Source organism: Pseudophryne corroboree, chromosome 6 (genome assembly GCF_028390025.1).
Source record: "Pseudophryne corroboree isolate aPseCor3 chromosome 6, aPseCor3.hap2, whole genome shotgun sequence".
Taxonomy (NCBI): Eukaryota; Metazoa; Chordata; class Amphibia; order Anura; family Myobatrachidae; genus Pseudophryne; species Pseudophryne corroboree.
The window spans coordinates 267,337,884-267,362,275 of NC_086449.1; the positions used below are offsets into that span (position 1 = coordinate 267,337,884).

The 24,392-nt window shown below is 44.4% G+C and overlaps 1 protein-coding gene across 2 annotated transcripts in view; it reads right to left on the reverse strand.

The window, feature by feature from the left end:
• Nucleotides 1-24,121, reverse strand: part of LOC134932005 (transient receptor potential cation channel subfamily M member 7-like) — a 359,306-nt gene extending 335,185 nt beyond the window's left edge. For both annotated transcript variants that reach the window (XM_063925995.1, XM_063925996.1), the window contains exon 1: nucleotides 23,912-24,121. In XM_063925995.1, coding sequence (XP_063782065.1) covers nucleotides 23,912-24,077 — 166 coding nt within the window. In that variant the 5' untranslated portion in view covers nucleotides 24,078-24,121. The remainder of the gene's footprint in view (nucleotides 1-23,911) is intronic.
• Nucleotides 24,122-24,392: the final 271 nt, after the last annotated feature.

Consider the following 24,392-nt stretch of genomic DNA (forward strand, 5'->3'; position numbering starts at 1 on the left):
CTAGGATCAAATTAAGGGTATGCTCAGGGTCAGATATATATAGAAGCATATCGTCAGCGAAAGCGGACAGCTTGATTTCCTGTCCACCCACTTTTATGCCCCGAAAAACCGACCAATCCTGCAGTGTCCTAAGCAACGGGCCAGGTTAAATAGCAGCGGTGACAGAGGGCATCCCTGTCGGGTACCCCTTTCCAAAAGGAATCGTTGGCCCCTGATCCCATTTATTAATAAAGAGGCAGATGGATTGTCGTAGATGTATCTGACATAATTAATGAAGCCCGTATCAAAGCCTCTTCTCTCCAACACAGTAAACAAATGTGGCCACAAGACCATGTCAAAGGCCTTGTTGGCATCGAGGCTAAGAAGCATATTCGAATCTAGACATGGAGACTGAGATGCCGCTACTGCCGCTAGCGCCATGCGGATTGCTTTAACCGCATGTTGACCAGTTACAAAACCCATTTGTGTTGTAGTAAGTATATCAGATTGAAGCCGCATTGCCATTATCTTGGCCAATAGTTTGTAGTCAACATTTAATAGGCTAATTGGTCTGTATGAGGAGAGAAAGTTGGCGTCCCTACCAGGTTTGGGGATGAGTGTAATAATACAACCATATTTAAAGCCAAACCTGTTGGCTTTAAATATGGTTGTATAATTTGCACTCTTGTTCCTTGACAAAGACCCCCAGAGGGTAGAAACACGTAGGAAGAGTGCTTCAGGCTTATCCATCATTGTTTTCCCCTCTGTAATTGATGTTATAAACACCAGGCAGGGAATGCGGTTTTCGGCCGACGGCCATACCTGTTCAATTAGCATCATTTTCAGTTGAGGTTTTCCATGTATGGTTTTTGCCCATCTTTTAAATAAAATCCCTTTTTTATCAGTACATATTTTATTCCCATAATTGAGGAGAATTATGACATGGAGCGTCTAAAGAAACCTTGATGCGAGGATCATCGTTTGTGGAGTAGTGAGTACGGTACGCTTAATCTGACAAAGATTTTTTCACATCTATATCACAGCTAAAGATACCTTTATGTGCGGATAGACACCTTATACATTGTGAGTGGGGTACGCATTGGATCCCTAACATCTGTATCTGCTGTTGTTTGAAAGAAGTTTGGGACGTATTGCACCATGATCTTGTATTGTTTTTATTTTATATCATCTTGAGCGACTACTGGAAATAGAGGTCTTTTTCTGTGAGAACGGGAGCAGAGGATTAGAAGAAAGGACTTTCTCATCTGCGGCACTGATTTGACCCTGTTTTTGGACATTAAGTATACATTGTCTAATTGATTTATGTGAAACAACACTGAGCGCTATTTACTTGTAGATTCTTCTGGTATAATATGTCAAGTATGTCCACCTGCTCTGGGAGTCAGTGGTTCTTGGCATAGTCAGTGACCTGTTAACTGTAGGGTCATCTACCATGTTAAAGTCTCCACCCACTATTAAAGAATAAATAGTTCTGCCTAGAAGAATGTGAGTGATGTCTTGAAGGAATATGTGTGTATTAACATTCGGGGCGTATAGATTGACAAGGGTAAATTTGGAATGAAAGAGCTCTATGTCCATTATGATATATCTGCCTTCAGGGTCAATGATTTCTGTCAAAACAGTGACGGGGAGATTTTTTCGAAAAAGTATGGCAACCCCTCTGGATTTCGTACGGAAAGGAGCAGCAATACAAGAACCAAGCCATGGGGCTTTCAATACATTCTCCTCACCCGTCAGCCAGTGTGTTTCTTGTAAGAAAATCACATCCGGATGAGAGCGTTTAAGGTGCGTGATCACACGTCGTCGCTTGACAGGGGAATTAAGTCCTCCCACATTCCAAGAGATGAATTGTAGTGGCTTCGGGGGTATTACCTCAGATGAGGAAGAATCTGGTGGTGGCATGGCTACCCAATCCCCTCAGGGCAGTGAATTATCTGACGGATAAACAACATAAGTAAGCATATATTGACGGCTCCCCTCGTGACCTAAGATCTCCAGGGTAGTAAATATTTCGACAGCAGTAACATCAGTATACATGACATGCAACGCACAGTCCCAGCATTTGGGATTTCAATTGTATATCATAATGTCTTGTACCTCTATTTTCTAACATTTTCCTAACAACCAAAACTATGGTGGGCACCAACTAGGCCTAGTGGTGCGCACACTGAACGCTATCAAGAATAAACACTGAAGTAGTGAGAATATGTACTTTTAGGTTAATACAGAATCAACTAAAATAAGAAAGAGAAAAGAAAAGAAAATTTTAAAGGCAGGTTAACACATATCCGCCCGAGGCGGTGGTACCCAAGTCATTCAACCATTTGCGCCCCGCTGATTGCTTTCCTAGTTAAAAGATGACCTTGTCGGGGAGCCGTGAGTCAGGAAGCGAGCTCGCGCCACCTCTGGGTCAGTATAAAACATCTGATTTCCATTCTCCAAGACCCGCAATTTAGCTGGGTAGAGCAGGGCGAACCGGACATTTTCACTGTGCAGGTGGGAGCAGACTTCAGAAAATTCCTTTCTTCTCTGAGCCACAGCTGCCGAGAAATCTTGGAATTTCAGGATCTTGTGGCCCTTGACCAATAATTCCCTGTTTTTACGGTAAGCTGCAAGGATTTGTTCCTTGGCCCTGTAGTCTAAGTAACGGGCGATGACTGGTCGAGCTTTCGCGCCCCGTCCTGCATTGCTCCCAGCCTATGTGCTCTTTCGATATATGGGATTTCATCTACAATTCCCAATGAGGTCGGGAGGTCTACACTAAGATAGGAGGTAAGAGCCGGGCCCGGCAAGGACTCTGGAATTCCAATAAATCTGAGATTATTTCTACGAGATCTATTTTCCAGGTCCTCAACCTTATCCTGCAAGTGTTGAATCAATTTGTCCTGGGCTGATACCCCCTCCCGACAAGACTGAGCCAAATCTTCAGTGTCACTCAACCTCGTCTTCAATGCGGTTATGCGCGTTGTATGGGAATCTATGCGAGCTAAGCCCGCGTCCAAACGGGCTTGTAAGTCGTCAAATCGTTTATCAAGAAAGGGCATGAGAAAATCGGAAATCTCTTTAGCTGTCAGGGGAGGGGATTTATCACCATGTGAACCTGAGGATTCTGACCTATGTTCAGCTGGGGAGGGCGGTCCCGACTTAGGGGGAGCGTCCTTCCCCTTCCCCGTTTTACAAGAATTGGCAGATTGATTTGGGGGCATGGCTTTGTCGAGGTATTTGTCCATACCCCAGGGAATGAGATATGGAATGATTAGCGTCTCCTGTGGGCGATGGTCCCGCAGGTATAGGCAATGATATTTAAGCTAAGTTAATTGTGTTTGGAGCTCGAGCGGAAGTGCGAAACCAACCAAATTATTCAAAACATACTAAAATACATTAATCTTCAAAATAACAAACGTCACAAAGAATACTCAGCAGGGGAGGAATAGAAATATATCACATGAAACCCTGAGAGTATGAAAAATAACAAACGTCACAAAAAATACTCAGCTGGGGAGTAATAGAAATATCAACAACAAAATAATTAGAAAGCTTCAAAAATCAATAAATAAGGCTCAAGCTCAGTAATCAAGCAGCTGGGATATAGAGTCCTCTCCTGATAAAGGGTCATCTCAGTGTAGCACCAGCTGGTGCTATACGTTGCCTGTGGGTACAGTGGACACTCGGACAAGGGTAGGTGGGGGATTGCAACAGGGTGCAGCAGCACAATCCGTAGGGAGCGTTGATACACCCCTATTGTGACACAACTAAAAAAAATGGAGTATCAAAAAACTCCAAAGAAAGGGCCAATCTGTCCCACACAAGTATAAAGGTTCCCAGACACACTCTGAGTGCACAAAGGAAAAGTGTAGTAGGGGGAGAGAAAAAGAGGGGTAGGCAAGGGTAGCTTCAGTCAGGGAGGGGAGAAATATACCGCAACGGGGGGGAAGGGATCACACAGAAGGAAGGACGGTACCAAGTATGGGGTAGAGTAAAGGTGGAAACGAGGAAATTGTTAGTAAAAAGTGGTGGGGGAGACAAACAGTATTAGTACCTGGAGCGTTGGTAAAATCCGTGCCAGTTAATCATCCAGCACACCAATCGTCTGACTCTCCTGCAGCTTGGCTTCACCCTCAGGGAGATAGCGGGCGTGTCACCTCGTACACGGAGAGTGGCGGCAGGTAGCAGAATACTCCTGGGGTCACCGACTAGTATAGGGTCCCGGAGACGGCAACCTTGAGATCCCCCGGACATCAGCGAGAGAGTCGGGCGCACAGCCGCACCATTCTCAGCGGTCCCTCTCAGCGGCACGAATAGGGATGGATCATCTCGGTCCCAGGGAGTCCAGCTGTCCCAACCTCTATGAGAGTCCCACCGGGTAAGTAGGAGAAGAGGTCCGGAAATAGTGCAGGAAGCAGCTCCCTCCAAACAGGACGCCAGCCAGGGAGACAGTGGGTTCCGTCAGGGAGGAGGGAAGAGTCTGTCACCCAAAGGTAATAGACAACACCAGTCAGGATCGTTCGTCCGCTAGGTCCCAGGGCCTCATCTGCATTGACTTGTAAAAGGTAGATGAAGCCAGTTAGCAGGGACCCCGCCCGTTCTCGGCGCCAATACAGTGACTCCCCGGGTGTCCAGCAGCAGAGTGTCGCGGTAGTGAGCCGGAGGATGAATCATACGGGGTGAGGTTAAAGTGAGAAAGTTCCTCCACGCCAGTCCCGCCGGTCACAGCACAACAAGGGTCAGTGTAGGAGCCGCCGTCAGGATCCAGCCGGTGAGCTGCAGGAACTGGGGAAAGGGGGGAGATCCTAGACCACACAGACTGCACTGGCGGGGAGAGAAATATAATGCGCCTCGGGGACAGGAGCACCGGCGGTCACAGCTGCAACACCAACGTCATCCAAGTGCAGGATCAGTATGTACAGGGGCTGTTCCGGCCTCCAGCGCAACAAGGGCAGTTCAGTGAGCTGGAGAGGGAGCGCAGCACGGGTCAGTACTTCCCCCGCGATGTCCTCGGGCACGCACTCAGCACCGCTGAGATCCCAGGGAGTCGCTCAGGTGGGTGTTAGAGCAGGGCGCCACAGCGGTAGAGTCGCCGGCCGCAGGTAAGAGTAGCAGCGCTTCCAGCAGCGGTCCACAGAGGGATGAGGATGGGGGGGGTAGCCCAGATCACAGACCACCGAGCAGAGCAAGGGAGACCGTGCAACAGCCAGGAGTGGTGTTTTCCATCCCGTCAGACACGTTGCTGCTGAGATGCCAGGCAGCCTAGGGGGCCATCAGTCACGGTGGCCAGACTCCGGTGTTATAAGATCGCTCCACAGCACATCAGGCATCAATCCCCTCCACACAGCCAGATCTATCCACACAGGGTGGTAGAAATTGTAAAAGCAGTCGAAATGTGGAGGATGGAGGTAGATTGGGGAGCCGTTGTCTGGAGTCTCAATAAAAATCGGCCATGCTGGATGCCCCGCCTACCGAAAGCCCCTTTTTTAATTCTAATGTAAGACTGTCACCAAAATTAGGGTATTTTTTCTGGGTGGTATATGGATTGTCAAGGTCCCTAGAAGCAAGGTCTGTGAAGATTTTCACCTCAGGGCAGAATGCATCTTGAGGCATGAATGTTGATTTATTTTTACATGAGGTTCTTCTATTCATTAGGGTGAAAGATCATTCCTCCTCTGTGTGGTCGGAAAGTTCTACTAGGGCTTCAAAGGCTTGTAGCTCTTTCATGGTTTTATTGTTAAGCAACATATGTGATATCCTGTTACTTAAAGTCAGATATACTGTGCGTCCAGAAAGTATTCACAGCGCTTCACTTTTTCCACATTTTGTTATGTTACAGCCTTATTCCAAAATGGAATAAATTAATTTTTCCCCTCAAAATTCTACACACAAAACCCCATAATGACAACGTGAAAAAAGTTTTTTTTTACATTTTTGCTCATTTATTAATAATAAAAAACTAAGAAATCACATGTACATAAGTATTCACAGCCTTTGCTCAATACTTTGTTGATGCACCTTTGGCAGCAATTACAGCCTCAAGTATTTTTGAATATGATGCCACAAGTTTGGCACACCTACTGTATCTTTGGTCAGTTTCCCCATCCCTCTTTGCAGCACCTCTCAAGCTCCATTAGGTTGGATGGGAAGCGTCGGTGCACAGGCATTTTCAGATTTCTCCAGAGATGTTAAATCGGATTAAAGTCTGGGCTCTGGCTGGGCCACTCAAGGACATTCCCAGAGTTGTCCCGAGGCCACTCCTTTGATATCTTGGCTGTGTGCTTAGGATCGTTGTCCTGCTGAAAGATGAAATGTCGCTCCAGTCTGAGGTAAAGAGCACTTTGGAGCAGGTGTTTTCATCCAGGATGTCTCTGTACATTGCTGCATTCATCTTTCCCTCTATCCTGACTAGTCTCCCAGTTCCTGCCACTGAAAAACATGGTTTGGCCTGGTTTCCTCCAAACATGACGGCTGGCATTAACGCCAAAGAGTTCAATCTTTGTCTCATCAGACCAGAGAATTTTGTTTCTCATGGTCTGAGAGTCCTTCAGGTGCATTTTGGCAAACTCCAGGTGGGCTGCCATGTGCTTTTTACTAAGGAGTGGCTTCCATCTGGCCACTCTATCATACAGGCCTGATTGCTGGATTGCTGCAGAGATGGTTGTCCTTCTGGAAGGCTCTCCTCTCTCCACAGAGGAATGCTGTAGCTCTGACAGAGTAACCATTGGGTTCTTGGTCACCTCCCTGACTAGGGCCCTTCTCCCCCGATCACTCAGTTTAGATGGCCGGCCAGCTCTAGGAAGAGTCCTGGTGGTTCCGAACGTCTTCCATTTATGGATGATGGAGGCCACTGTGCTCATTGGGACCTTCAAAGAAGCAGATATTCTACTGTACCCTTATCCAGATTTGTGGCTCGAGACAATCCTGTCTCAGAGGTCTACAGACAATTCTTTTGACTTCATGCTTGGTTTGTGCTCAGACATGCACTGTCAAGTGTGGGACCTTATATTAGACAGGTGTGTGCCTTTCCAAATCATGTCCAATCAACTGAATTTACAACAGGTGGACTCCAATTAAGCTGTAGGAACATCTCAAGGATGATCAGTGGAAACAGGATGCACCTGAACTCAATTTTGAGCTTCATGACAAAGGCTGTGAATACTTATGTACATGTGATTTCTTAGTTTTTTATTTTTTATAAATTTGCAAAAATCACAAAAAACTAAATTATGGGGTATTATGTGTAGAATTTTGAGGGGAAAAAAGAATTTATTCCATTTTGGAATAAGGCTGTAACATAACAAAATGTGGAAAAAGTGAAGCGATGTGAATACTTTCCGCATGCACTGTATAGTTATTATTGTTAGCCTCTGACCTACCAGGGAATTTCAAGACACTTTGGGGTACATTTACCCATTTACCAAGCAGTGATAAGAGTGGAGAAGTGAGCCAGTGGAGAAGTTGCCCCATTAACCAATCAGCAGCTCTGTATCATTTTGTAGTATGCAAATTATAGATGTTACTTCACTGGCTCACTTCTCCGCTCTTATCACTGCTTAGTAAATGTCCCCTTTTGTCTCTGCTTACGGTCAGACATATGATCATTACTGGATAGCCTTGGCCCATTTAGGGGTGTGTTAGGTGAGAGAATTGTCAATTGAGTAATTATAATCACCAATATGATCACCTGACTGGTTGGCTATCCATGTGTTTCTAGTTTTTCTGTTATTTGTTTCCTTTAAAATGTGGGGTACTATTTGTTTTTTTAATGGAGAAATAAAAGTTCTGTTTCTACTAGTATTATACCTCATTTTCGGTGGATTAGTGCCCCAACAAAGAGAGTACTTTTCTTTAAATCCATACTATACACTTTCTTCTCATACAAATACTACATTCCCTAGGTCAGTGTCTTCTAACCTTGGTCCAGGTTTTAGTAATATTCATGCTTGAGCACAGATGGTTAAATCAAAATAACTAAAGTACTTATTAAGTTGCGTGTGCTCAAGTATGGATATCCTTGAAATCTGGCCTGTTAGTGTGCCTTAAGGACTGTGGTTAGGAACCCCTGCCCTAGGTCTTCAATACAAAGAAGGATGATGGATGGATGATGGATGATGGATGGATGATGGATGATGATGATGATCATAATCATCATCATAATCATCATCATCATCATCATGATGATGATGATTATTATGATGATGATGATTATTATTATTATTATTATTATATGACAATACTGATTAAATAATTATTTCACTGGCTCCACTTACTCCCTTAAGTCATTTGGAATAATACAAGACTCAGTACTAGGTCCTCTCCTCTTCTCTATCTATACCTCTTCGCTGGGGAAAGTAATTAGCCTAGGTGTCATCCTTGACCTTTCTTTGTTCCACAAACCCCATCTGTATCAAAATCCTGTTACTTACATTGAGGAAACATTTTCCGAATACACACATATCTCATACAAGACACTGTATACATTTTCATATATACACTCATTATGACCCGCATTGATTATTTTACTTCCCTCTTTACTACTGTCCCACTAACTAGATTATCAGCAGCTATTTCCAATGCAGCAACTAAGCAAATCTTCCTCATAAAACATTATTTTATGGCTGCCCCTCGTTGTCAGTGCCTACACTGGTTACCTGTTTTTCTTCACATTCTAAAATACCCAGGGCCGAATCAAGGTCTGTGGGGGCCCCTGAGCAACAAACTTGTGGGGGCCCTTATCAATTACTATATATATATATATATATATATATATATATATATATATATATATATACACTGTTCAAAAAAATTAAGGGAACACTAAAATAACACATCCTAGATCTGAATGAATGAAATATTCTTATTAAATACTTTGTTCTTTACATAGTTGAATGTGCTGACAACAAAATCACACAAAAATTATCAATGGAAATCAAATTTATTAACCCATGGAGGTCTGGATTTGGTGTAACACTCAAAATTAAAGTGGAAAAACACACTACAGGCTTTGATGTAATGTCCTTAAAACAAGTCAAAATGAGGCTCAGTAGTGTGTGTAGCCTCCACGTGCCTGTATGACCTCCCTACAACCCACACAAGTGGCTCAGGTAGTGCAGCTCATCCAGGATGGCACATCAATGCGAGCTGTTGCAAGAAGGTTTGTTGTGTCTGTCAGCGTAGTGTCCAGAGCATGGAGGCACTACTAGGAGACAGGCCAGTACATCAGGAGACGTGGAGGAGGCTGTAGGAGGGCAACAACCCAGCAGCAGAACCGCTACCTCCTCCTTTGTGCAAGGAGGAACAGGAGGAGCACTGCCAGAGCCCTGCAAAATGACCTCCAGCAAGCCACAAATGTGTATGTGTCTACTCAAACGATCAGAAACTAGAGATGTGCACCGGACATTTTTCAGGTTTTGTGTTTTGGTTTTGAATTCGGTTCCGCGGCCGTGTTTTGGATTCGGACGCGTTTTGGCAAAACCTCCCTGAAAATGTTTTGGCGGATTCGGGTGTGTTTTGGATTTGGGTGTTTTTTTTCAAAGAACCCTCAAAAACAGCTTAAATCATAGAATTTGGGGGTAATTTTGATCCTATAGTATTATTAACCTCAATAACCACAATTTACACTCATTTCCAGTATATTCTGAACACCTCACACCTCACAATACTATTTTTAGTCCTAAAATTTGCACCGAGGTCGCTGGATGACTAAGCAAAGCGACCCAAGTGGGCGGCACAAACACCTGGCCCATCTAGGAGTGGCACTGCAGTGTCAGACAGGATGGCACTTAAAAAAATTGGCTCCAAACAGCACATGATGCAAAGAAAAGAGAAAAAGAGGTACAATGTGGTCGCTGGACGGCTAAGCTAAGCGACACAAACACCTCAATATCACAGGAATTATTTGTTCTAATCAATGGTATTACTGGTCCAAATCACTGGAAGAAAATGACAAAATCACTGAATTATTTGTTCTAATCAATGGTATTATTGGTCCAAATCACTGGAAGAAAATGGAATGGATGGATACTTGCAGTGACACAGAGCTGCAAGATACAGCAATGGCCTACTGTACAACTATATACTGTCAGTCACCAAAATGCTGTACTGTAATACTAAAAGCTATAGAAAAGTATATATATTATTGTATATATCAGTACAGACAGAGCAGTGTAACTGTGACACATGTGTCCTGACAAGCAGTATAGAAGCTATAGAAAATAAGAAAAGTATATATATTATTGTATATATCAGTACAGACAGAGCGGTGTAACTGTGACCCATCTGTCCTGACAAGCAGTATAGAAGTTATAGAAAAGTATATATAATATTACTGTATATCAGTACAGAGCGGTGTAACTGTGACCCATGTGTCCTGACAAGCAGTATAGAAGCTATAGAAAAGTATATATAATATTACTGTATATCAGTACAGAGCGGTGTAACTGTGACCCATGTGTCCTGACAAGCAGTATAGAAGCTATAGAAAAGTATATATAATATTACTGTATATCAGTACAGAGCAGTGTAACTGTGACACATGTGTCCTGACAAGCAGTATAGAAGCTTTAGAAAAGTATATATAATATTACTGTATATCAGTACAGAGCGGTGTAACTGTGACCCATGTGTCCTGACAAGCAGTATAGAAGCTATAGGAAAGTATATATAATATTACTGTATATCAGTACAGAGCGGTGTAACTGTGACCCATGTGTCCTGACAAGCAGTATAGAAGCTACAGAAAAGTATATATAATATTACTGTATATCAGTACAGAGCGGTGTAACTGTGACCCGTGTGTCCTGACAAGCAGTATAGAAGCTATAGAAAAGTATATATAATATTACTGTATATCAGTACAGAGCGGTGTAACTGTGACACATGTGTCCTGACAAGCAGTATAGAAGCTATAGAAAAGTATATATATTACTGTATATCAGTAGTAGTACAGAGCGGTGTAACTGTGACACATGTGTGTCCTGACAAGCAGTATAGAAGCTATAGAAAAGTATATATAATATTAATGTATATCAGTACAGAGTGGTGTAACTGTGACCCATGTGTCCTGACAAGCAGTATAGAAGCTATAGAAAAGTATATATAATATTACTGTATATCAGTACAGAGCGGTGTAACTGTGACCCATGTGTCCTGACAAGCAGTATAGAAGCTATAGAAAAGTATATATAATATTACTGTATATGTGTATAGAAAAGTATATATATTACTGTATATATATATATATATATATATATAATATTACTATATACTATATATTACTATACTATATAAATATATATATAATATTACTGTATACTGTGTATAGAAAAGTATATATATTACTGTATATATATATATATATATATATAATATTTATATATAATATTACTGTATATCAGTACAGAGTGGTGTAACTGTGACCCATGTGTCCTGACAAGCAGTATAGAAGCTATAGAAAAGTATATATAATATTACTGTATATCAGTACAGAGCGGTGTAACTGTGACACATGTGTGTCCTGACAAGCAGTATAGAAGCTATAGAAAAGTATACATAGGCGTGCGCACGGGGGGTGCCTGGTGCGCACAGGCACCCCCTAATGTGCGGCACCCCCCACACGCCAAGCCTGCTGCAGCACAATGGAGTGATCACTGCTAATTCCTGGCTGTGGTACTCCCCCCTCCGCTGCGGCAACCACAGCCAGGGCAAGCCGAAATACAGTATGCTGAGCCATTGCTCAGTTTAACTGGGGCAGCAGCGACTTTCTATACTGATTTGGAGTTTTTTTTAAAGTGGGCGTGGCCACGGAGGTCCGCTATTAGACCACACCCCCAACTTTCCCTGAGCCCGGCAATCTACTGTATGTGCAGCCCGCTTTCTCTTGCTGGTGCAGGTGGATCTCTGACAGCAGCCATCCCATGGAGCCCAGCTAAGAAGGAGAAGGTAAGGTTTGTGTCAGTGTGTGTCAGTGTACTTGACTGTGTGTGTGTCTGTGTCAGTAGACCCAGCAACATGGGGCAAAGAGTACACCTGTGCCAGGCCCCAAGGTTCTGAGGCGCCCCGAGGTTCTGAACACCCCCAGGGCCGGATTAAGCCCCCAGGGGGCCCGAGGCACTCAAAACAGGGTTGCCCCTTTCCCTCTTGTTGGTACCACATCCCCTGGCTGTGCCTCGTCCCCCAGTGGCAGGTGTTATATATATATATATATATATATACTTTATAAGGCGCTAAATACATTATTAAACGTGGTGGGGGCTCATGAAATATTTAAGGGAATCATTCAATATATATGAAGTGGGGAAACATTAAATAGGGGTGAACTTGTATCATTATTATATTAGAGCCCCCATCACATGTTTAATAATCTATTTAACACCTTATAAAATATATTTAATGATTCTCTCCCCCCAGCCGCCCCCACCCCACTCTCCTCAGTTACATACCCGCCACTGATCACCGCAGGGCTGACAGGCACCTTCATAGTCTGTCCTGCCGCCTCCCAATGTCCCGCTCCTCATTGAATTCATAGGGGATGAGACATCACGTCATGATGTCTCATCCCCGAGTGTCAGTTGCGCAGCGCCGCTACTCACACTGGCGCTGCAGACGGAGTGGTGAGTATGCGGGCACATATTCCATTGCAGGCGGGGATGACTCTGCTTGTCTTAAGGCTCCGCTGCGGGCAGCAGCACTCCCGCTGCTGCTGGGAGTGCTGCTGCTGCTGCTGGTGGATCCTGGAGACAAGTAGAATCAAATGTAGACAGCAGCTCCGGATGGGGAGCCCCCTTAGAAAGAGGGTCCCGGGGTACTTACCCCCTGGACCCCACCCCGTTAGATCTCTGCTATAGTGTACATGATCCAGGAGGAGCCACAGCATCACAGAACCGCAGCATGACAGAAGAAGCACAAAGCAGCTGCAGACACCCTCCCCACTCATGAGGAAACTGACACAGAGACAGTGTGGTGTCTGTGTATTTTTACTATATTTCCATTCTCATGAAATCTCTCTCTCTGTCTCTCTATCTTTCCCTCCCCCTCTCTCATTCCCCCTCTCTCCCTATCTTTTCCTCCTTCTCCCCCTCTCTCTCTCCCCCTCCCCCACTCCCCCCCCCCCCCCCCCCCATATATCTCTCTCCTACCTTTCTCTCCCTCACTCTCTCTATGGGGCCCATTTATCATGGATTACATAGTGAGCTCGGCAGGATCTTACCGCAAAGGATCGCATTGCAATATGCAATCCCTTCAGGTGACCACGATGCACTGAGGCATTTCTGGCGGAAGGTTCTGAGGGAACCCAGCCGGCTCTACTTTCCCCGATCTTTACCCCATAGGATACAATGGGGTATCGCAGTCAAATATTGCAGTAGCTGCGGGGAACATTGATACATTGTGCAGCATTGCATCCCCCATAGAAACCTATGGGGGATGGGGTTGCGGGCAGAAATGGAGGGATCGCAGCAGGTATCTCCGATACCTGCTGCAATCCCTTCTTTATACATACCAGGGAAACTTAATATTTGCGGCTAATTTCTGAAAACGGGTGTTTTCAGGGGACATAGCCGCAAATATTTTTTGATAAATGAGCCCCTCTGTCTCTCTCCTCCGTATCCCTCTCTCCTTTTCCCTCCCCCCTCTCTTCTGGGGGGGATCTCTCTATCTCCCCCTTTCTCTCTCAGTGGTCGAGGTGCCACCTGACCTGCAGTCATTTACTTCTACCACGGTCTATTCCAGCGGGGTAAGGCTTCATGGTCATGCTGGATTATAGGTGCTGTGCTGGGTCAGAGGCGGAGCTACAGATGTTGCCACGCTCATCCATCATTGCGGCATGGATGGCGTGACTAGTGTGCCTTAGTCTATGATGCACATGTGCATGTTCACGCGCATGCCATAGACTTCTGTGGAGCGATAGTTGGCTAAAACTATTCACAACAGAGCGTTCAGTGCAGCTTGCCGTGATGCATATGCCCGTGGGTACACACCGTGGCAAAGATGAGGCTGGCTACATCTGTAATGGCGGTGCTAGGGGCACCAGCCAAAATCTGCCTTGGGCATCAAATTGATTAGGGCCGGCTCTGGGCATAATGTTAATATGGCTCATACCGTGTGTCATAAAATGAATTTCGACTCATACCGTGTGGCATAATGTGAATTTTGGCTCATACCGCGTGGCATAATGTTAATTTTGGCTCATACCGTGTGGCATAATGTGAATTTGGCTTATACCGTGTGGCATAATATGAATTTTGGCTCATACCGCGTGGCATAATGTTATTTTTGGCTCATACCATGTGGCATAATGTGAATTTGGATCATACTGTGTGGCGTAATGTGAATTTTGGCTCATACTATGTGGCGTAATGTGAATTTTGGCTCATACTGTGTGGCATAATGTGAATTTCGGCTCATACTGTGGGGTAATGTGAGTAAGGGACACTGCTGTAAGTAGCTTGTGAGCATGGGGACATGTATGACAAATGCTGGTGTCCTGCAGAGGAGGAGTGTGATGGCATAGAAAGAGGCAAATGTGGTTCTGATGGCACGTGTTAGTTTTAAACTGTATTTGTGTTTTATTAAAAAACTCAAATGTTCAGCCCCCTACATCTCCCATACTTTTCAGAATGTCCCACTCAAATTTAGGTTGTAGGTGCTTGGGGGTGCAAGGGGTGGGGGTGCATATGCACCTAGGCCCACCACTCTCTAGTTCCGTCACTGGGTCAGGGATAGGTTGGGGAAGTGGAAGCAGCAATAGGGTGCAGCGGCAGCTAGGCCTCAGGGTTATGCCGTAGCGGACAGTCAGTACCAGCCGGTGGTCACACCATTATGTTTCATTTTATTTCTCTGGGGTGTATTATATCTATGTTATTTGTAGGAACTATGGAGAAATTAAATTAAGCCATGTGATATTACTGAGATAATGTAAAATAGTGTTAGACACGCCCCTCCGGCGGTGCACCCCCTAATAAAATAAGCTGCGCACGCCTATGCAAGTATATATATTATTGTATATATCAGTACAGAGCAGTGTAACTGTGACACATGTGTCCTGACAAGCAGTATAGAGGCTATAGAAAAGTATATATTTTACTGTATATCAGTAGTAGTACAGAGCGGTGTAACTGTGACACATGTGTCCTGACAAGCAGTATAGAGGCTATAGAAAAGTATATATTTTACTGTATATCAGTACAGAGCGGTGTAACTGTGACATGTGTGTCCTGACAAGCAGTATAGAAGCTATATAAAAGTATATATATTACTGTATATCAGTACAGAGCAGTGTAACTGTGACACATGTGTCCTGACAAGTAGTATAGAAGCTATAGAAAAGTATATATATTACTGTATATCAGTAGTAGTACAGAGCGGTGTAACTGTGACACATGTGTGTCCTGACAAGCAGTATAGAAGCTATAGAAAAGTATATATAATATTACTGTATATCAGTACAGAGCGGTGTAACTGTGACACATGTGTCCTGACAAGCAGTATAGAAACTATAGAAAAGTATATATATTATTGTATATATCAGTACAGAGCTGTGTAACTGTGACCCATGTGTGTCCTGACAAGCAGTATAGAAGCTATAGAAAAGTATATATAATATTACTGTATATCAGTACAGAGCGGTGTAACTGTGACCCATGTGTCCTGACAAGCAGTATAGAAGCTATAGAAAAGTATATATAATATTACTGTATATCAGTACAGAGCGGTGTAACTGTGACCCGTGTGTCCTGACAAGCAGTATAGAAGCTATAGAAAAGTATATATAATATTACTGTATATCAGTACAGAGCTGTGTAACTGTGACCCATGTGTGTCCTGACAAGCAGTATAGAAGCTATAGAAAAGTATATATTATATACTGGTGGTCCCCAGTCCCCACAATGCAGCACACTGATCAGATATTTGCAGCACACTGAGCACAGATATGGAGCGTTTTCAGGCAGAGAAAGTAGATATTTTCAGCCCACTGAGCACAGATTATTTGCAGCACACTGAGCACAGATATTTTCAGCACACTGAGCACAGATTACGGAGCTTTTCAGGGAGAGAACGCTGCCACGTCCTCTCCGTTCAATCTCCAAAGCACGAGTGAAAATGGCGGCGACCCCCGGCTCCTTATATAGAATACGAATCTCGCGAGAATCCGACAGCGGGATGATGACGTTCGGGCGCGTTCTGGTTAACCGAGCAAGGCGGGAAGATCCGAGGCTGCCTCGGAACCGTGTAAAATGGGTGAAGTTCGGGGGGGTTCAGATCCCGAGGAACCGAACCCGCTCATCTCTATCAGAAACAGACTCCATGAGGGTGGTATGAGGGCCCAACGTCCACAGGTGGGGGTTGTGCTTACAGCCCAACACCGTGCAGGACGTTTGGCATTTGCCAGAAAACACCAAGATTGGCAAATTCGCCACTGGCGCCCTGTGCTCTTCGCAGATGAAAAAAGGTTCTCACTGAGCACATGTGACAGACGTGACAGAGTCTGGAGACGCCAAGGAGAACGTTCTGCTGCCTGCAACATCCTCCAGCATGACCGGTTTGGCAGTGGGTCTGTAATGGTGTGTGGTGGCATTTCTTTGGGGGGCCACACAGCCCTCCATGTGCTCGCCAGAGGTAGCCTGACTGCCATTAGGTACCGAGATGAGATCCTCAGACCCCTTGTGAGACCATATGCTGGTGCGGTTGGCCCTGGGTTCCTCCTAATGCAAGACAATGCTAGACCTCATGTGGCTGGAGTGTGTCAGCAGTTCCTGCAAGACGAAGGCATTGATGCTATGGACTGGCCCGCCCGTTCCCCAGACCTGAATCCAATTGAGCACATCTGGGACATCATGTCTCGCTCCATCCACCAACCCTTGTTGCACCACAGACTGTCCAGGAGTTGGCGGATGCTTTAGTCCAGGTCTGGGAGGAGATCCCTTAGCAGGCCATCTGCCACCTCATCAGGAGCATACCCAGGCATTGTAGGGAGGTCATACAGGCACGTGGAGGCAAAACACACTACTGAGCCTCATTTTGACTTGTTTTAAGGACATTACATCAAAGTTGGATCAGCCTGTAGTGTGTTTTTCCACTTTAATGTTGAGTGTGACTCCAAATCCAGACCTCCATGGGTTAATAAATTTGATTTCTATTGATAATTTTTGTGTGATTTTGTTGTCAGCACATTCAACTATGTAAAGAACAAAGTATTTAATAAGAATATTTAATTTATTCAGATCTAGGATGTGTTATTTTAGTGTTCCCTTTATTTTTTTGAGCAGTATATATATATATATATATATATACACAATCGTCCACACCATGAGGCTCCAGCAGGGGCTTATGTAGCAGACCAGACCAGCACTCCTTTAACTGATAAGTTATTTTAATGCTTTAAAAGACAATGTGCAATACAAGCATAGTTCAAGCATAGTTGGCAATCCAGCAATAAAATTGTTAGCATCTCACGATTCCTCTGGGGTCCTCAGACCAAACCAGCTACAGCTCCCAACAGCCGTTTCGGACCATGCCGTCATCAGGGGAGTATCAACCATCTGCAGCCTACCAGTGCTTCTTTTATGTGCTAATAGTCAAACCTAACTGTGTACACCTGTTGAGTTAATTCCCAATCCACAATCAGTACTCACCACCGTGATTCCGCTGCCATAGGAACCCGCCGCTACCTTCACCACCCACACCACACCCCTGTGTCCTCCTCAACCTTCCTGATTCCTCACTTCCTGATTACTTAATCGTGGCGGCGTCTGCACCGCTGTGCGGCGCGCCATCGCATGACACAGCCGCGACAAACCGCACGCGCATGCGTTGCCTAGCAACACAACTGCGTCACGCTTCATCGCGACTAGTGTCCGCCAGATGACGCGCACACACGCGTTGCCCAGCAACCCGATCGGACCAGGAAGTGCGTCCACAGCCAGGTTCCTGAGTGAGTCATCGACAGGGCGTGCGTTCCAGTGTCAGGGCGTTACCTGGCAACCACAGCACAACGTCCCCACAGTTGCTGCACTGACAGTGCATGGGACACATACATATCTAAACATAAATACATTTAAATAAGATGCTGTGGTTAATGGCACACATCACTGGTCTTGATCATGGGACAATTTTTATCAACAATTACAATACTCTAACCATACTATATCCATAACATAGTTTTATAATAAACAACAGTCCCATCCAACCATAGTCTCCAAAGGGATATGGCCATCAACCACAGCATCCAATATCTATCTAATCCAGACAATATATATATATATACAAAATATTTACATACAATACAAAATAAAAATTTGATCATGAAATTTAGGCTGTGGAGTACGTCACCACAGGCCCAAAATAGCATATAGGTAGACCGTACTAATTTATATAACGGCAAACCTGTTCCACCAGTATAAACAATCATTGTTATCACAAAAACGGTGAAAATGACAGCTCCTCATTTAGTCCATCCGGGGTTAATGTGTTCATCTGGTAGATCCATCTACATTCTTGTCTCAACAACAAGTTACCCCTATCCCCACCTCTTCTCAGCGGTGGCACGTGATCGAGTGGCATGAATCTAAAGTCCTTAATCAAATGTCCACTGGCAACAAAATGTCTCGCCACTGGCGGAGTGCTTGGCTCTATTTGTTGATATGCTTTTTTTATGGACGACCGGTGCATCGAGATTCTTTCTTTGACCATCCGGATGGTCTTACCCACATACAGCTTGTTACATGGGCAAATGATGACGTACGTCACATATCTGGTCTCGCATGTCATCCTATGTCGGAGTTGGTACTCGTCCCCCAGACTTGGATGCACAAAGCTTTTTCCTGACCGCATGAAGCTGCAGTTCGCACAGCTACCACATTTGTAAGCTCCTTTTTGTGGACTTAACCAACCGGAACTAAGACCAACCCGTGGACTAATATCAGAATATGAGACCCTTTCTTTCAGATTCCCACTTCTTTTGTAGCTGAATAGTGGGGTATTACTACAATATCTGCTTAATACAGGGTCCGTCTGAACAATGTGCCAATGTTTTAAAAATATTCGTAGAGAAGCAACCGTCTCTAATTCCCACTAGAACATCTAGGTACTCAATTTCCGTAAAACTATATTTACAGGTAAATTTGATGGAACCAGGTCTGCCGTTAAGATGATCAACAAAATCCAATAGAGCCGTTTCACCACCAGTCCACAACAGGAACAGGTCATCTATGAACCTTACATAAAAAAATACAAATTTAGAAAATTCTGGATCCTGTATAATGTTAAACCGCTCAAAATCATACATAAATGAATTTGCATATGAAGGGGCCATGTTAGACCCCATAGCTGTCCCGTTTAGCTGCAAATAAAATGAATTATCAAATAAAAAAGAATTTTTATGCAAAATGATCTCTATCAGCAGTAACAAAAAATCAATTGGTGGACCTCCATATTGTGGACTGGCGGTGACGGCACTTCTCACAGCTTCTACACCTTCATTGTGTGCAATATTGGTGTATAAACAGGTGACATCTAGTGTCACCAGCATACACCCTATAGGAGGTGGACCACATGCCTCAAGCTTGTTAATAAAATCAGACATGTCCCTAATATAGAAGGGGGTGTCTTGAACCACCGGCTGCAGGTGGTAATCGACAAATTGGGATAAAGGCTGTCCCAGAGACCCATTAGACGATATGATGGGCCTACCCGGAGGATCCACCAAACTCTTGTGTATCTTAGGTAAGATGTACAAGAGGGGGATCCTCGGGTAGTCTTGGGTCAGGAACCTTGCAGTTTGTTCATCAATCCAGCCATTAGTATGCCCCAAGCAAATTACCAAATCAATCTCCCTTTTAAACTTATCAGTCGGGTCAAAAGTGAGCTTTTTATAGCAGCTGGTATCCTTCAGCTGCCTAGTGACTTCAGCAACATAATCCCCCCTGTTTAAGACAACTATACCCCCGCCCTTATCTGCAGGGCGGATGACAATGGCGGCATTATTGCGTAGGGATTTAATGGATAAATGTTCTTCCTTGCTGAGATTAGAATGTTTAATCCTAGCTCTCTGTAACAATGGTAATGTATCTCTTTTAACCAAACGCATGAACGCCTCAATAGAGGCATTCGAAGAGGGTGGGTCAAACACACTGGGAGCCTTAAATGGTGTATACTTTTGTTCATTGGGGGATTTCTTACTAAAAAAATCCTTAAGTCTCAATTGCCTGTGAGATTTGTATAATTCTATTTCAAAATCAAATGGTTTCTGTCTATACGTTTGTACAAAAGTTAAACCCTTGGACAAAACAAAACCTGTATTTCTGAATCTGTCAGTTCATAAGATGACAGGTTAAATACCGCTATCTGCGGCTCCCTTTGGCATTCTTTTCCCCTGTATTTTTTATGTTTGACACCCCCTTTCCGTGTGCGTTTTCTACATCCTTGTCCCCGCCCCTTTTGCTGCGGGTGTACAGTTTCCCTCCTAAAAAAGTCTGTTTCTTTTGTTTACTAGATTGATCCGAATCACTTTGAGATGTGTTGGAATCAATATCCGTAAACGGTCTAGTTGGTCTCCTACGGAAAGCCTGTCCTGTATTCCATTGTCGTCTATTGGGTTGTGACAATAACCATGGGTACACTCTAAGGTCCCTATAGTCCTCTTTTACCTTCTTATATTTTGTTTTTTTGAAGGCTAATAACTCAGCTCTAAATCCTGTCACACTCTCCTCTAATTTTGCTAACCAATCAGTATTAGTGTCAGTTTGAAAACTATCCAACCCTGATGCCTCACAAGCCCGCAATTCCTTTTCCACATTTTTCATATCACTATTAACCTGTTGTATTACTAAAAGCATTAGATCAAAACTACATTGATTTAGGATAAGACAAAACTCCTTACAGTTACGTCCAAGAGTTGGCTGATTTCTAATCCTGAACCCTCTGGGAATTAAGTTGTCTTTATGGTACTGAGATAGAGTAAGCCCATGTAACTCCAACTCAACCATCCTCTTACGTAAACGTAACAAATCATCATATATTTCCAATGGGCTATCCTGATCAAATGCTAATTGATCTGTATTAGTGAATAGAATTTTTGACACATCCTTATCTGAAAATCTCTTCGTACCCGAGATGTCACCAGCACTAAATTCCATGATCAAAAAGGTCACACACTTAAAAGACTGTTAACACTCAGTCTAAAAAACAGACAATAAATGACAAACACTATAAAACCGTGGTGCAGTTTTGAGTCCAATTGCGGAAATCAATAAATAGATGATGAAAACCGCACTTCACCAAGTCACAAAATATCGGGTGCCAGGTCAAATAGTAGCATATCCAATCGTCCACACCATGAGGCTCCAGCAGGGGCTTATGTAGCAGACCAGACCAGCACTCCTTTAACTGATAAGTTATTTTAATGCTTTAAAAGACAATGTGCAATACAAGCATAGTTCAAGCATAGTTGGCAATCCAGCAATAAAATTGTTAGCATCTCACGATTCCTCTGGGGTCCTCAGACCAAAACAGCTACAGCTCCCAACAGCCGTTTCGGACCATGCCGTCATCAGGGGAGTATCAACCATCTGCAGCCTACCAGTGCTTCTTTTATGTGCTAATAGTCAAACCTAACTGTGTACACCTGTTGAGTTAATTCCCAATCCACAATCAGTACTCACCACCGTGATTCCGCTGCCATAGGAACCCGCCGCTACCTTCACCGCCCACACCACACCCCTGTGTCCTCCTCAACCTTCCTGAATATATATTTATACACACACATATATATATATATATATATATATATATACACACACACACGTATGCAGAGTATCAGAAGAGAAAACTGACTCAGTGAAATATTACACAGCGAAGAAGGAAAGAAGGGAGTGCTGGGAGGGATGGCATCAGTCTGCAGCTACCAAGTTCCTGCAGCCTGAGACACTGAAGTGTGATGAGTAGACCTCGTTCTAAAACTCTCATTTGGGATACTTCAGAGTGCTGTCTTGTGTGCAGAACTAGTACCAGTCCTTGGCAGCAGGATCCCTACTGTATTCCCTGCTCCATGCCCGGCAGCGGCAGGAGCAATAGCAGCTCCCAGTACTCCGGAGAGTCTGGAAGCTGCGAGCACAACAGCAACAACAGCAGAGCAAAGCTGCTTCTCCTGTCCTAACATACAAGGCCACCAACATTCAGTTCCTCACATTTCAAAGTATCTGCCAATTCAAAGCCACTCTGTACAAAATCTATGTCCAATGGCGTAAGTTCGTCTCAGGCGCCCGGAGGCAAGAGAAATATTGGTGCCCCACCCCGAACCACTATAAATATATAGGGGTTTGGGGGGCACCAATATTTTTCTTGTCGACTATATAGGACAGAAGGTCTTCGCAAAGGGGTGGGGGGGGGGAGGGCAGATAGAGCAATGGAGATCAGAACAGTGGGTGGGGGAGGCAGAGTGGAGGGGGAGATGAGGCAGAGTGGCGGTCATTTGTGACTAGTGAGTGTGTGTGTGTGTGTGTGTGTGTGTGTGTGTGTGTGTGTGTGTGTATTTATATATATATATACACACACACACACACACACACACACCTATATATCTGCAAACATACCTTTTTTATAGGCATTGTCTGTATGAGGATTAGTGTCCAGAACAAAGCCACCTCGTTCCTAATCGTCGGCAGCAGAAGCAGTCCCAGATTAGTAGCAGTCATGGGCTGAGCAGATACACTCGGCACAGGGGAGAGCCTCAGCTCCAGGTGCCCATTCAACATGTGGTACCGACTTTTGCAGCTATAACACTGCCTTGCACGCGTGTCCAACAACCTTCCCCTCCCCGCACACTCACCCGCAGCAACGGTGGCAGCAGCAGCTTCTCTCTTAACTCCCACAGTCACTGCAGCCGCGCACATGTGCCGTGATTTCCCGGGGCTGAGCGCTGGAGGGACCTCGTTACAGCCCGCGGCTGGCGGGCTTACAGGACTGAGTCAGTTTGACTCATTACGGCCGGCACGGAAGTGGAGACGAGGTGCCCCCTTCAGGTCAGGAGCCCGGCGGCAGCAGACTCCGCTGCCTCCCAGAGTTCCGCCTCTGTCTATGTCAGCTCCCATAACTGTTTTCAGGCTGCACCCACTGTGTGGAATTTCATCTCTTGTGCAACAAGACTTTCCTCTAGCCTCCAAACCTTCATACATCTCTCCGAAAAGTCACCTATTTAGGCAAGCTTATTAAATTACCGTATTACCATCCTAATCACCCTAAGCTATTCTAACTGATAACCTTTACATGACATTTATTTTTCATTTCTCAAACAAGCCACTGATTGCTAAACCATTATTGCTGAGAGATCAAATCACAACCGCATTCAGCACTTTCCCACAGCAATGTGACTGCACCAATATGTAATATGCAGTGATGTCACTGGACTCAGTGACACCTAGTGCGCCAAATAACTCCCCCCCCCCACACCCACTTGGAACGAAGGCACTGACGCCAAAAAGTGTGTGGCCTCACAAGAGAGGCATGGCCTTGCATACTCCCCGTTTACTTTACTCTGGGGGAATGGCCAGTATTCCCGGAGATGCTGGGCTAACTCCAGAGACTCACGCTCCTTTTCAGTGACAGGAGCTGGGAGCTGCACGATAATGTCACAGTGCAGCACCTGGCTCATGGTCACTGAGGAGGAGTTGCCATTTTGGTGTCACCCCCGCGGAGTGTGACACCCAGGTGCAGTTTACGCCCCCTAGTGAGACCTGTGTAATATGTTGCACTTAACCTCATGTGTTAAACTCCTATTTTCCTATAGATTATAAACTTGCAACCAAAGTGCCTCTTACCGCTTTGTCAATTATCACCAAGACTTACTACTGTATTTGTTCCTATTTGTAAAGTGTTGCAGAATATGCTGCTGCTAAATAAGTAAATGCATTAGACATGTCTTGTCAGTTACCATTATTGACTGCTCCTGTCAATATCCAGGCTCCTGTTGTTACTGCAGCTTTAACGAATCCCCTTGACAGTGCTTCTTTAATACGGGGGTTTAGGTCAAATTTCTGCGTCCCACCATGTACAGAGATAACCAACTTTGGGAGCCGCATCCGCCATTCCTTGACCATGAGGTGAAGTATGTCTCCAATCTTACTGTCGCTTGATAATCTAGCATACTAAAAGTCAAGGTAAACATTACACTAGATAATCACATCAATAACACTTTAAAGTCATTTAAAGTATTCTATTCTTTGTATACAGTACCAATTACAGTATCTACCCTATATAAAGTTTAGGTATTTCAGCAAATTCTTCTGGCTGGTGTTGTGCAAAGTAAACTGTGTTTTACAATAATATGAATCCAAAAGTCTGCCAAGTAGCATGCACAGAACCAACAGACGCAAGGAAATAAATTGTGAGTAAAAGAAAACTAGGAAAAAACA